Source organism: Pristiophorus japonicus, chromosome 13 (assembly GCF_044704955.1).
Source record: "Pristiophorus japonicus isolate sPriJap1 chromosome 13, sPriJap1.hap1, whole genome shotgun sequence".
NCBI classification, from domain to species: domain Eukaryota; kingdom Metazoa; phylum Chordata; class Chondrichthyes; family Pristiophoridae; genus Pristiophorus; species Pristiophorus japonicus.
In genome coordinates, this window is record NC_091989.1 from 13307234 (window position 1) to 13322749 (window position 15516).

The following is a 15516-nucleotide window of genomic DNA, read 5'->3' on the forward strand; positions in this document are numbered from 1 at the left end:
GCAGTGACTGATGTAATGTAGGAGGTCCGAACCGGGGTCAAGCAGGGCTGTGTTGTCGCACCAACACTCTTCTTGATCTTCCTTGCTACAATGAACCATCTCACTGTCAACGAGCTCTCCGCTGGTGTGGAACTAAACTATGGAACCAATAGGGACCTGTTCAATCTACGTCGCCTCCAGGCTAGATCCAAGGTTGTCCCATCCTCTGTCATCGAAATACAGTACGTGGACGATGCTTGCGCCTGTGCACATTCAGAGGCCGAACTCCAAGCCATCGTCAACACCTTCACCGCGGCATACGAAAGCATGGGCCTTACGTTAAACAGCCGTAAGATAAAGTGCCTCCACCAACCTGACCCCGCCTCACAGCACTGCCCCTCGGTTATCAAAATCCACAGCGCGGCCTTGGACAACATGGACCATTTCCCATACCTCGGGAGCCTACTATCAGCAAAGGGCAGACATTGATGGCGAGGTCCAACACTGTCTCCAGTGCGCCAGCGCAGCCTTCGGTCGCCTGAGGAGGGGAGTGTTTGAAGAGCAGGACCCCAAATCTGGCACCAAGCTTGTGGTCTACAGGGCACTAGTGATACCCGCCTTCCTATATGGCTCAGAGAAGTGGAGCATATACAGCAGACACCTCAACATGCTGGAGAAGTACCATCAGCGCTGCCTCCGCAAGATCCTGCAAATCCACTGGGAGGATAGACGCACCAATGTCAGTGTTCCCGATCAGGCCACCATCCCCAACATCGACACACTGACCACACTCGACCAGCTCCATTGGGCGGGCCACATCATCCGCGTGCCTGACACGAGACTCCCAAAGCAAGTGCTCTGCTCGGAGCTCCTACACGGCAAGTGAGCCCCAGTGGGCAGAGGAAACGTTTCAAGGACACCCTCAAAGCCTCCTTGATAAAGTGCAGCTTCCCCACCGGCACCTGGGAACCCCTGGCCCAAGATCACCCTAAGCGAAGGAAGAGCATCCGGGAGGGCGCTGAGCACCTCGAGTCTCGTCGCCGAGGGCGTGCAGAAAACAAGCGCAGGCAGCGGAAGGAGCGTGCGGCAAACCAGACTCTCCACCCAAGGGGCAACATGTAAATGAGAAATAGGAGGGGCCCAAGGATAGCTCCTTGGGGGACACCAGAGGTAACAATGCGGGAGCGGGAAGTGACGCCATTACAGGTGATTTTCTGGCTACGATTAGATAGATAAAAATGGAACCAGGCGAGTGCAGTCTCACCCAGCTGAACGACAGTGAAGAGGCGTTGGAGGAGGGTGGAATGGTCAACCGTGTCAAAGGCTGCAAACAGGTCAAGGAAGATGCGGAGGGATAGTTTACCTTTGTCACAGTCACAAAGGATGTCCTTTGTGACATTGGGTGTACATGTGGCTGTAAAGCGCTTGAGGCCATCCTGAAGTTGTGAAAAGCACTATATAAATGTAAATCTTTCTTTCGTCTTCCCTCCGTCCTTCCTTCCTATCTCCCTTCTTTTCTTCATTCTTTCCTTTTCTTTTCCTTTCTTTCTGATCCCGATATATATTTTTTTTTGAAGCTCCCAGAAGTGCCTTAGCTGCCTTGCAGCAATCAGTTAAAATGATGGGCAGCGGGATTCCGGTGGGAATGGGTCCTCTGTCATTGAATTACAATATGCAGATGACGCTTGCATTTGTGCACACTCGGAGTCCGAACTCCAAATCATCGCTGACAGCTTCACTGACGCGTACAAGAGTCTGGGCCACACATTAAACATCAGTGAGACAAAGGTCCTCTACCGACTTGCCCCTGCCACACAGTACTGCTCGCCGGTTATCAAGATCCACGATGAGACCTTGGACAATGTGGACCACTTCCCATACCTTGGGAGCCTACTATCAGCAAGGGCAGACATCGATGACAAAGTCCAACACCGCCTTCAGTGTGCCAGTGCCGCCTTTGGCCACCTGAGGAAAAGAGTGTTCGAAGACCAGGATCTCAAACCCAGCACCAAGCACAACATGGTCTACAGAGCAGTAGTGATACCCGCCCTCCTATATGCTTCAGAGACATGGACTATGTACAGCAGGCACCTCAAAGCACTGAAGAAGTATCACCGATGCTGCCTCCGCAAAATCCTGCAAATTCATGTGATCCCACATTGGTCTCATCAGTCACCTTCGAACACATTTTAGTGTGGAAGCAAGTCATCCTTGACTCCGGGGGACCACCTAAGAAGAAAACAAGTGGGAATGGGGTGGTAAGGTCTTAAAGGTCCCCGCTCCTTGCCACCAGGCAGGGCTGGGTTAAAACTCCCCCTGGAGTGTTTAAGCACAGTGAGCATGTAAATTATTTTCAGCTATAATAAATCTGCATTCAAGGCTGGACTGCTAGGAATCCTAACAACATAACATAACCTCAACACAACACCAAATCCAACTCCACCACTGATCTATCCCTAAAATGACAGAAACTTGCTGTCGATGAAACATTTGAAGTGGTATCCCCTTTCCATCCAGTGTTATGTCAATATGCAGGGCTGTGTTCGGCAGAATCGTATGCACAAAAAAAAACAGCAGAAAAGGCCACTCACTAGGTGGGACTCTCTTAATGAAGAATTTCTCTGCAAAATACAATTAAATTAACCAAGCACAATTATGAGAGGATTAGAGAGATCATTAAATATGAGATTGCTTCCAGTCTCTGTGTGCAGATGGAAATCTGCAGTGACTGCAAATTAAGATGTGCAATGTTTTAGTGAACTTCCCCCGCCCTTCTTTCATTGTATTAAGCAGCTAGAATTCCTAAAAATACAAGTCATTTTTCCTGTATTGTAACGGATTTATACCAAATCCTTTTACATGCGTTGGCTGCTGAAAAATAAAATCAAACCTGGATCAGTGCCTATCTTTATTGGCATCTGTCTTTACCTGTCCCAGTTGTTTTTTTTTAAACTCGCCCTCAGCCATGTAAAGGGTAGAGAGCTTTCTTTACTGTTTTAAAAAACATTACTTCTGACTCACCTCCTTTCCTTTCACTCTGCAGTTCTCTCATTTTTTTGGTGTTTTTCCATCATCCGCTCTCTCTTTCACGTGGCCTTTTGCCACCAGCCAGCCCTATTCCCTAATTCTTCTGATATTAGTCTTCACAATTTGCCAGTTTCCCTCCTCCCACCCCCCCCGGCTGTACTCCTTTTTTCCTGATTCCGTTCCCTCTATCACCCAATACTATTCCATTGATCCTGAAGTGCTTTCCTTCTCTATCTCCTCACTCTCTCTCTTCAATTTCATAGAAAGAAAGATTTGAATTTATATAGCACCTTTCACACCACCGGACGTCCCAAAGCACTTTACTGCCACTGGAGTACTTTTGTAGTGTAGTCACTGTTGTAATGTAAGAATCGCAGCAGCCAATTTGCGCACAAGCAAGCTCTCACAAACAGCAACGTGATAATGACCAGATAATCTGTTTTTTGTTATGTTGATTGAGCGATAAATATTGGCCCCAGGACACTGGGGATAGCTCCCCTGCTTTTCTTCGAAATAGTGCCACGGGATCTTTTGCATTCACTTGAGGGAGCAGACAGGACCTTGGTTTAATGTCTCTACCGAAAGATGGCACCTCTGACTGATACGTCCTTACTATACAGTATAAATGCACACGAGGCCCATGCTTGAGAGAAGGTCAGTCTGTGACCTGTCCTTTATTTCATAGCACTCAAGTGATGGAAGTGGGTGGAGCTTCCCCTTTTATATCCGAAGGTCTAGGTTAGGAATGTCTCCCACAAGTTCACCACCTCGTGGTCAGTGTTCTCACAGTGTACAACTTAGGTCAGATTATACATGGGTTACAATGCTGGTTGAATACATGACACTGACAGTCCAGCGCTCCCTCAGCACTGCACTGGAGTGTCAGCCTAGATTTATGTGCTCAAGTCCCTGGAGTGGGACTTGAACCCACAACCTTCTGATTAAGAGGCAAGAGTGCTACCCACTCATCATCGGCGGTCCTTCAAACGAGGATGATTTGCTTCCATGAGTTCACAGATGTTTCAATGAAGGACCCGATGTTCCAGTCCTGAACTCCAATTGAGCGGGTGGAAGATGCCTGTGTGTGGATTTTTTTTAACGTGTGGTGACCGTTGCACACCAGCCACCACACGGGCTTGACAGAGCTAGGCCTTTGTCCAGTGGCAAGGATTAACCAGGACGACCGGAGACCTGCTCTGCTGCACGGACCTAGTAGGTTATGTTACGGGACGAGTAATCCAGATGCCTGGACTAATGATCTGGAGATGTGAGTTCAAATGACACATCGGCAGCTGGGGAGTTTAAATTCAGTTAATGAAATAAAAATCTGGAATAAAAAGCTACTATCGGTAATGATGACAATGAAACTACCAGATTGTCATGACAACCCATCTAGTTCACTAACGTCCTTTAGGGAATGAAATCTGCCGTCCTTACCCGGTCTGGCCTATCTGTGACTCCAGACCCACAGCAATGTGGTTGACTCTTAACTGCCCTCTGCGGTTCAAGAAGGTGGCTCACTACCACCTTCTCGAGGGCAATTAGAGATGGGCAATAAATGCCGGCCTTGTCAGCGACGCCCACATCCCATGAACGGAAAAAAAAACATTTTGCTGTTGCTATAATGACAATTTACACAAATTGCCGTTAACCTTGCCCCGTATTTTGACCGTATTAGATCAACAATAAGTCAGTACCCATTGTCCGTATGCTGAGGTAACTTTGCAAACTTTTCAAAGAGCCAGCATAGACACGATGGGCCAAATGGCCTGCTTCTGTGCTATGCCATCTATTATTCTCACCCTCAATCCCACTTCTCAACAGATCAACGAATCTGTCCTAAAATTCCTAAAACATTGACGTGCTTCTGAACTATACACTACAATTTGAATTGGAAAAATTGGATTGCTCTTGTGTTCCATCAAGTCTATGATATACTTCCTCTACTGTTCCATTTCTTTTGCCGACATAAAAATAATCACTGCTCTCTAAAAAGTAACTCCGTGGGCGTGGGGAACTTTGGGGCACCTGAGGATGTGATAAAGCAAGTGCAAGTGTTTTGTTTTTCCCATATTACAACAGTGACTACACTCCAAAAGCACTTCATTGGTTGTAAAGCACTTTGAGACTTCCGGTGGTCGCGAAAGGCGCTATATAAATCCAAGTCTTTCTTCTTCTGTAATGCTCCACCAAACTTTCTTGTTGTACTTTCTAAACAAAATGCACAAGTTGCTGACTCTTTCCCAGCGAAGTAATATTAATGTGTGCTTTGACTGGGCATTACACCCACAGGAACCTAGCCTATGCAACGTCTATGTTCTGTTACATTTTCAAAAGCCCAATCATTTCATCACTGAAGAGTTAAAATAAAATGTTCTCCTTTAGCAATGGTCTGTGAATAAATGCTGGCCATGCCAGCGACGCCCACATCCCGTGAATAAATATAATGAAAGGTAACTGGGAGTTAAATCCATGAAGCTACCTTCCGTTGCTGTGAAAGGCCAGCAATTGCTGTGTTCACATGATCACATCGGTGTCAGCTGTGGCTCAGTGGGTAGCACCTCTGAGTCAGAAGATGGTGGGTTCAAGTCCCACTCCAGGGACTTGAGCACGCAATCCAAGCTGACACACCAGTGCAGCACGGAGTGAGTGCTGCAATGTCTGAGGTGCCGTCTTTCAGATGTTGAACCGAAGCCCTATCTGCCTTCTCAAGTGGAGTAAAAGATCCCATGGCACAATTTGTAGAAGAACAGGGGAGTTCTCCCTGGTGTGTTGACCAACATTTATCCCCCATTCAACACCTAAAAGCAGATGATCTGGTCATTATCACATTATAGTTTGTGGGAGCTTGCTGTGTGCAAATTGGCTGCTGCGTTTCCTACAGTTAACAGTGACTACATTTCAAAAGTATTTAATTGGCTTAAAGCACTTGGAAGCATCGTGAGGTGGTATAGATGGTATATAAATGGTGTGAAATTTCAGGGTGTGGCTTATCCTCCAAGGGGACCAATCAGAAATAAGGGGTGGAGCCTGTTGGCCATTTTTGCAACACAAATAAACGCGTCCTATATAAATACAAGGAATTTTTCCTTTTACTGCCTTCAGCCGTTTCTTAAGTGAGTTCAGTTTTCTGGCCTTGCCAATCCTTCGGAGTAACCCATTCAAGCCATTGATCAACCTTTCTGTAACTAAATACTTCCAGGTGTCTGTTCTAACCTTGTCCTTGTTCTGGTTGGTGGTCTTGGCTTTGTGAGCTAATGGGACCATCATTTGTTTTGGTTCACCTTTTTTTCCCCTCAGTCTTTGGATAGTTGTAGTAATCGGCAACTTCAGAAAATGGAACTGTTCGTACTGCCGGTGGTTGGGTAGCAACAGAGGTACCTCACAGGAAATGGCCTATTACCGACAAACAGATGCAAGGTTGCTTTGTTGTTTCATCCTTCTTGTTGAAAGGTATTTCCTCCAAACCATTTGGTCTTCTTCACTAAGAAGGAGAGGTGGAACCAACGGTTTGAGGATTGAACCTCCCCTACTCACCCAGTTCTAGCGTTCCTGCATTTCAGGTGCAGATATTACAGGATATGTCAATTCTTATGAAGGTAAACATGAGTTTGAATCCCTCACTGCCATTGTCAAGATTGATTAAAGGGGAGGGCACACTGCCGCTGCTGCCATGTTTTTTTTGTCGGCCGACTACCATGTCGGCCCGACAAATATACTCCCGGGTTCAGCCGGGCTGCCAACAGACAGCCTTGCACCCCCTCTTGGGTGCCACCCCCTCTTGGGTGCCCATTGGACTGAAGTTTTCCAAGCGTGGAAGCTCGATCCTTGAAGTCCGTGGTGACGTCATGGTGGCAGTCACTCCGCACTGCCCCCAACTTTGCAGATGGCATTAAGTTGGGTGGTGGTGTGAGCTGCGAGGAGGATGCTAAGAGGCTGCAGGGGGGCTTGGACAGGTTAGGTGAGTAGGCAAATGCCTGGCAGATGCAGTATAATTTGGATAAGTGTGAGGTTATCCACTTTGGTGGCAAAAACAGGAAGGCAGATTATTATCTGAATGGTGACAGATTAGTAAAAGAGGAGGTGCGACGAGACCTGGGTGTCATGGTTCATCAGTCATTGAAGGTAGACATGCAGGTACAGCAGGCAGTAAACAAAGCAAATGGCATGCCGGCCTTCATAGCGAGGGGATTTGAGTATAGGAGCAGAGAGGTCTTGCTGCAGTTGTACAGGGCCTTGGTGAGACCACACCTTGAGTATTGTGTGCAGTTTTCGTTTCCTAATCTGAGGGAGTGCAGCGAAGGTTCACCAGACTGATTCCCGGGATGGCAGGACTGACATATGAGGAAAGACTGGATCGGCTAGGCTTATACTCACTGGAATTTAGAAGAATGAGAGGGGATCTCATAGAAACGTATAAAATTCTGACGGGATTGGACAGGTTAGATGCAGGAAGAATGTTCCTGATGTTGGGGAAAGCCAGAACCAGGGGTCACAGTTTAAGGGTAAGGGGTAAGCCATGTAGGACCAAGATGAGGAGAAACTTTTTCACCCAGAGAATTGTGAACCTGTGGAATTCTCTGCCACAGATAGTTGTTGACTTCAGTTCGTTGGACATATTCAAAAGGGAGTTAGATGTGGTCCTTACGGCTAAAGGGATCAGGAGTTATGGAGAGAAGGCAGGGGTGGGGGTTACTGAGGTTGAATGATCAGCCACGATCATATTGAATGGTGGTGCAGGCTGGAACGGCCAAATGGCCTGCTTCTGCACCTATTTTCTATGTTTCTATGTTTCTATGTTTCTGGCCCCCATTATGACCGACTTCCGGATCAAAACAAAAGAAAAACTAATGTCGCGCAAGAGAAAACCTGATTGCAGCTGCGGTAAAAAAACATCGGGCGGGGCAGGGGGGCGCAATTTCTACCCCATTGTCTCTTAAACTCAGTTCCATTGTCTGCTTCATGTTATTCCGCAGGACTGTTCCCCTTTGGTTGACCTGTGACCTCCCTTCTTACTTCTCATTTCCGAATATTTAATTCGTCACTCAACTTGATGTTTGAAGAAAAAAGGCTGCCTGTGGTTTTTCTGTGGCATTTGTCATGACGACGAAGGTCTTCAGGTTAGACATCACAATCAGTTTTGTTACATTGCAACCAGCCTCAGCCTGCCCAACCACACGACGTTCAGGGAAGTGTGAGGCATGGCTGCAGACTGAACTATGATGGGGAAGACAAGTGCCATTGCGGTGGGCATCTGCGGGGCCCTCTTTGTCGGATACTGCATTTACTTCGACAGGAAGCGACGGAATGATCCCAACTTCAAGAAGAGGCTGCAGGAGCGAAGGAGGATGCAGAGACAGCCCACAAAGGGCAATGGGATCTCTGGACTCCCGGACCAGAAGGATGCAGAGGGCATGCAGGCCTTTTTTCTGGAGGAGATCCAGCTTGGGGAGGAGTTTCTGTCGCAAGGTGACTACGAGATTGGCGTTACCCATCTGTCGAACGCGATTGCAATTTGTGGCCAACCCCAGCAACTCCTTCAGGTTCTCCAACAATCCATCCCCACGCCAATTTTCCATTTGCTCCTGATGAAGCTTTCAACCGTCAGCTTATGAATAGTGAGGCAGCAGATGATATTGAGTGAGGATCTTTGTCCACTAACCATATCTCTTTATATTTCAGATAAAGTGTCACCTAATGCATGTGTCTAAACTGGGAAGTGTGTTTGATTTAGAGTTACTCCATCCAGAGATCCCATTGCCCTGTGTGGCCCATCTCTGCTTCCTCCTTCGCTCCTGTAGACTCTTCTTGAAGTATCACTTTAATTTTTTGTACCCGTTTCCCCCGCCCCTCCCCCCACCCACTCCCCAGTGTATTTGACACTCTTAAAACACCTTTTTTCTCAATCCCACAGCACTTTACAATGGGGATCAGGGAACCTGAGCAAGAAGAAGGGGAGAAATTGGCTTTGGAGGAGGCTTTGGAAGATGTATAAGGAGGTAACAAGCTGGTAAAGGGCGGGGAAGAGAATTTCAGGGTGTGGTGGAGAGAGGGGAAGGGTTTGTGGCTGAAGGCTTTGCCACCAATGGTGGAACACAGCGAGGGAAGGAGGGACTTGCAGAGTGAGATGGGTGGAAAGTCCATGCTGAGGCATTAGAATGGAAAGGCTTACTGAGGCTGAGAGAAATGAGGCGTGGAAAGATTTGAAGATGAGGATTTCAGAGCCGATAATAAATATCCTGTGCGGGACATGTCCTGTGTTTCTGCTAACTGGCTTTTTTCTTTGTGCTTTTCTCCAGACGTAAACTGAAACATAGACAAAATTCTGCGCTGCCATAATTGAGCAGTCAGACTTTCCTTCCAGGCGAAATTGAGAACTTGCAGTTCTATCATTTGAGAGGCCAGTCCATTCATGCAACTTTCTCATAACTAAAATTAAAAAAAATGTGGAAAAAGACAAGCTATCCGCTATATATCCTGAAAAAAATAATAAGTATCAGGCAGAGAATTTACAGCTGTATTCAGCCATTGGGTTCTGCAGATAATGATAAACAGCTTGAGCTTCACGGTTGGGATTTAGCAACATTGTCAGAACTGCTTCATTACTTACAGTCTCTAACTTACAGCTGGGCTTGCTACTCCTGGCTGAATAGCAGCTTGATATCTCAATGCCAGTTATGCAGCTCACTACTAAGTTACATCCTTGTAAGGCACCACCAGCCATGTAACTCACAGCTAAATTACAGTCTGCTAATTCACTGACAGTTATGTCGGAAAAAACCCGCATTTATATAGCGCCCTTCACGACCTCAGGATGTCCCAAAGCACTTTACAGCCACTGAAATAATTTTGAAGTGTAGTCACTGTTGTAATGGAGCAGCCATTTTATGCACAGCAAGCTCCCACAAACAGCAACGTGTTAATGAGCAGATAATCTGTTTTTTTTTAGTGATGTTGATTGAGGGATAAATATTGGCCAGGACACCGGGGAGAACTCCCCTGATCTTCTTCGGAATAGTGCCAGGGGATCTTTTACGTCCAGCTGAGAGGGCAGCCGAGGCCTCGGTTTAACGTCTCATCCAAAAGACGGATGTAGCTGACGTTGGATTATAACTTGTCACTCAATGCCAGTTGTGCACCTCACTGTTAAATTACCACCGTGATGCTCACTGTCAGAGGAGTGACTCATTGCTACTCTTAACAGTCACTGGCAGTGTTGCAATTTGCATTGGGCGGTCCACATTGTTCGCATGCCCGACACGAGACGCCCAAAGCAAGCTCTCTACTCGGAACTCCTACATGGCAAGCCAGCCCCAGGTGGGCAGAGGAAACGTGTCAAGGACACCCTCAAAGCCTCCTTGATAAAGTGCAACATCCCCACCAGCACCTGGGAGTCCCTGGCCCAAGACCGCCCTAAGTGGAGGAAGAGCATCCGGGAGGGCGCTGAGCATCTCGAGTCTCGTCGCCGAGAGCATGCAGAAATCAAGCGCAGGCAACGGAAGGAGCGTGCGGCAAACCAGGCTCCCCATCCACCCTTTCCTTCAACCACTGCCTGTTCCACCTGTGACAGAGACTGTAATTCCCGTATTGGACTGTACAGCCACCTGAGAACTCACTTTTAGAGCGGAAGCAAGTCTTCCTCGATTTCGAAGGACTGCCTATGATGATGACGCAATTTGCTGCTGGATTGCAGTTGCGTAACTGATCAGCAGCTATGCACAACTCAGTGACAGCCATGTGTTATCCTTTGTAGAGTATGCTGTACTTTGTAATTCAGTAAAGTCATGGTATAGTAAGTTCCTTTTGTCTACTTATGCTGCCATTGGACCTTTTCTTTTATTGTGTCAATGACCAAGACCCATAGCCCTTGGCACCATCCAGTTTAAAAGAGGAGAAGAGATTAGGTTCATCAGGAAGTGCTGATTAAATTCTGCCAAGCTTGGATTTAAAAGCTTGAAGATTATCCGAGGAGGAATTGGCTGGGGGGGTAGGAAGTTCTCGTTTGGAGCTGGACCTCAGTGACTTAAACCACCTTCTCAGGGGCAGCTAGGGATGGGCAATAAATGCTGGCCTGGCTTGCAACGCCCACATCTCAAGAATAAACAAACCAAGCTCCTGGGAAGAAGGAGCTGGGAAAGGAGGCTATGCAGCGAGTCTTGATTTCACAGGGAAGATATGGAGAGGAGAAAGAGTGTGAGGGACAATTTATTTGGAGCTTTGAAAAAACAAGAGATGAAAGTTCAGAACTTATAATCTCAGTCATGTAGAATAGGGAAAGGCAAGGAAGGTTGCAATGGTGCAAGAGAGTCATTAGAGACCAAGTGTGAGATGGATCCCCTCCTGCTCAAGAAAATCTTGGTTTCGGAGTGTGAGACTAGTGCTAGATAATCCTCCCCAGAGGTAGGGGCAGTATTTAAGGCTTGAACAAACTTCTGCTTTATAAATAAGAGTTGTGGAGGAGAAAAGTAGTGTTTGGCACAAAATAGGAAACCAAGATCTGGGAGGCGGCTTTAGTTGACAAAAGAGATATAGGAGTTCCATTTGAGGTTAGAAAGAAAAAAGAATGAAAGACTTGGATTTATATAGCACCTTTACGACCACCGGACATCTCAAAGCGCTTTACAGCCAATTAAGTACTTTTGAAGTGTTGTCGCTGTTCTAATGTGGGAAATGCAGCAGCCAACTTGCGCACAGCAAGCTCCCACAAACAGCAATGTCATAATGAGCAGATGATCTGTTTTTATGTTGATTGAGGGATAAATATCGGGCAGGACACCGGGGATAACATCCCTATTCTTCGAAATAGCGCCATGGGATCTCAGTTTAACAGCTCGGTTTAAAGTCTCATCCGAAAGACGGCACCTCCAACAGTGCAATACTCAAGTTCCTGGAGTGCGACCTGAACCACAACCTTCTGACTCAGAGGCGAGTGTGCTGCCCACTAAGCCGGAGCCGCAGCAGACACCTCAGAGGCGATGATAAGGTCAGTCACGTTGCGAGATGAATTAGGACTCAGGATGCCACCGTCAGAGGGAGCTGTAAGTTGGACCTGTGAGAGATGCGCAGAAACTGTGCCTGAGAAAAATTGAAACAAACAAGATTGTTATTGCCCAATTGGAGGCCATGAAGGTCAGGAAGGAGTGGTTCAGAGATCCTAGTGCAAGACAATTGGAGATTGTTACCATTGAAGGGTGCAATCTGACAAAGTTCACGAATGTAGAGCTAAATTATCAGCAAAAGAGTCGGACAATGAGATCATTAAAATGGAGGTCATTAAAAGGGGGAAGAGAAGACAGGCTGTGGATTTGTTCAGTGCTTTTTCACTTTTTCCACTTTCAAATTTCTGCAAACCTATGGGCTATTTCCTGTGAAAATGACTTGGGTACAACTCAGGCTTGGGGAAAACGTGAGTGATTTGTATTATTCATAGCGACACCAGGAGAAGGATAAGTCACAGATGAGCAAAATCTTTCTGCGGTTGGACATTTAGAATTGCAAAGGACCAAACTTTCTGGCAGGTGTTCCTGCATAGTTCCTGGGTGATTCTGGATATGGTAAGTAGTGAGCAAGTGGAGCAGCGTGCTATGGGCTCCCAGATTGAGGGTTTGAGCGAGTGGTAATGTGACTGAACAGATTCTAGCCATTGTATGTCAATGTGCATGACCTTTTTTTACTGGAGTTTTAACCTCTGCAATCTCTGGAATTGAAAAGATAGTACGTACCTATATTTAGAGATACATGGGCTGCTGGGAGGAGACTCAAGCCTTGCTCCCTCTACTCTATTACTGTGTTTGTATATAACTTGGGAATGAGAGGGAAGTAGTGTGGGTGGATGAACTGGGAGGGTTCAGTGTGATTGTTAAACCTTTGCTAATAAACCAACTAGTTCCTTACAGCAAATGTGTAGCTGTAAATTCTTAAGCAAAGAACCCATGAAGCAAATACACTACAGATGGGAAATAGATCTGTGCCATTAACCAATGGATTGCTAACGTTGTTTCCTCTTTGTATTTCTTTGGCTGTTCCCTGTCATGCTTTGTGACCTTAAATGTGTTTGGCTGTGAAAAATAAAAAAGGCCATTAATTCAGGTCAACAATAGAAATTTTATTTATTGCCAAATAGTTAACGTTTTACAATACTTCAACTCATCATCATCATAGGCAGTCCCTCAAAATCGAGAAAGACTTGCTTCCACTCTAAAAGTGAGTTCTCAGGTGACTGAACAGTCCAATATGAGAATTACAGTCTCTGTCGCAGGTGAGACAGACAGTGGTTGAAGGAAAGGGTGGGTGGGACTGGTTTGCCGCATGCTCTTTCCGCTGCCTGCACTTGTTTTCTGCATGCTCTCGGCAACGAGACTCGAGGTGCTCAGCGCCCTCCCGGATGCACTTCCTCCACTTAGGGCGGTCTTTGACCAGGGACTCCCAGGTGTCAGTGGGAATATTGCACTTTAGCAAGGAGACTTTGAGGGTGTCCTTGAAACGTTTCCTTTGCCCACCTTGGACTTGCCTGCCGTGTAGGAGTTCCAAGTAGAGCACTTGCTTTGGGAATCTTGTGTCAGGCATGCGAACAATGTGGCCCGCCCAACGGAGCTGGTTGAGCGTGGTCAGTGCTTCGATGCTGGGGATGTTGGCCTGAGCGAGAACACTGACGTTGGTGCGTCTGTCCTCCCAGGGGATTTGCAGGATCTTGCGGAGACATCATTGGTGGTATTTCTCCAGCAATTTAAGGTGTCTATTTATATGGTCATATTCATTGTGATGTACCAAATTAAACTAAATGGTATGTGGAGGAATATGCATACAATGCAGTTGTTCAGTTCCATGAATAAAACAAAAGGGTAAATGTTTGCCTGGGCAATTATCTGGAGGAGAGGATTGCCCATCCATGGTAAAACCTGCCCGATTTTTCATTCTGTTAATTTGCTCAATCTCTCTGGCCTCTAGCTAAAGGAACAGCTGAAGTCACACCTTTCTGTCTCTTCCTTTCTCCTCCCTATCTCCCAAACTGTTCCTCTCAATTTGTCCTCAGTCCACCCTCTTCTCCCTTTTACTGCCCATTTGCCCTGAAGGTTGGGATTTGGTTCCAGCGATATTGGCTGCCCTCTGGTGCTTCAGCTAATTGGCCATGATTCATACATTAGCTTAACACATTAAGCCTGGCCGATTGTATGAGATACGGGAGGGAAATCAGCATTCACAACAACAACTTGCATTTATATAGCACCTTTGACGTAGTAAACCGTCCCAAGGCGCTTCACAGGCGCGATTATCAAACAAAATGAGCTGCATGAAGAGATATTAGGGGAGGTAACCCGAGTCCTAACTCACACCAAGTCCCGCTCACCCATCATCCCAGTGCTTGCTGACTTACATTGGCTCCTGGTTAAGCAACGCCTCGATTTCAAAATTCTCATCCTTGTTTACAAATCCCTCCATGGCCTCGTCCCTCCCTATTTCTGTAATCTCCTCCAGCCTCACAACCCCCGAGATGTCTGCGCTCCTCTAATTCTGGCCTCTTGAGTATTCCTGATTTGAATCACGCAATCATTGGTGGTCGTGCCTTCAGCTGCCTAGGCCCCTAGGAACTCCCTGCCTAAACCTCTCCGCCTCTCTACCTCTCTTTCCTCCTTTAAGACGCTCCTTAAAACCTACCTCTTTGATCAAGATTTTTGGCCACTTTTCCGAATTTCTCCTTATGTGGCTCGGTGTCAAATTTATTTTTTTGTCTTATAACACTCCTGTGAAGCACCTTGGGACGTTTTACTATGTTAAACGCGCTGGAGATATATCACCAACGATGTCTCCGCAAGATCCTGCAAATCCCCTGGGAGGACAGATGCTCCAACATCAATGTCCTCACCCAGGCTAACATCCCCAGCATTGAAGCACTAACCACACTCGATCAGCTTCGCTGGGCAGGCCACTTAGTTCGCATGCCAGACATGAGACTCCCTAAGCAATTGCTCTACGCGGAGCTCCTTCACGGCAAATGAGCCAAAGGTGGACAGAGGGAACATTACAAGGACACCCTCAAAGCCTCCCTGATAAAGTGCGACATCACCACTGACAACTGGGAGACCCTGGCCGAAGACCACCCTAGGTGGAGAAAGTGCATCTGGGAGGGCGTTGAGCTCTTCGAGTCTCAACGTTGCGAGCGTGAAGAGGTCAGGCGCAGGCAGCGGAAGGAGCGTGCGGCAAATCAGTGCCACCCCCCACCCTCTTCCCCCGACAAATATCTGTCCCACCTGAGACAGGGTCTGTGGCTCTCGTGTTGGACTGTTCAGCCACCAAAGAACTCACTTTAAGAGTGGAAGCAAGTCCTCCTCGATTCCGAGGGACTGCCTATGATGATGATGATAAATACAAATAAATGTTGCTGTTGTAGGTGATCAAAAGCGTAATCCTAACACCTTCAGGACAAGTGGGCAGTAAATTGGAAAGAGGTGGATAAATGACATCTGGTTCAGTGTTGGACAAAACTCCACTGTGGAAAGGCCTGTTTATCAG

General features: G+C 46.9%; 1 protein-coding gene across 1 annotated transcript; it reads left to right on the plus strand.

Moving 5' to 3' along the window:
• Positions 1–8228: 8228 nt before the first annotated feature.
• On the plus strand, positions 8229–8621 carry LOC139279054 (mitochondrial import receptor subunit TOM20 homolog). Its single transcript, XM_070898380.1, has one exon. It carries the CDS (start codon positions 8229–8231, stop codon positions 8619–8621), a length of 393 nt encoding a protein of 130 aa, XP_070754481.1.
• Positions 8622–15516: the final 6895 nt, after the last annotated feature.

What these genes read in the sequence shown, in the direction of transcription:
- LOC139279054 (XM_070898380.1), top strand. Translation starts at nt 8,229, where the DNA reads ATGGGGAAGACAAGTGCCATTGCGGTGGGCATCTGCGGGGCCCTCTTT.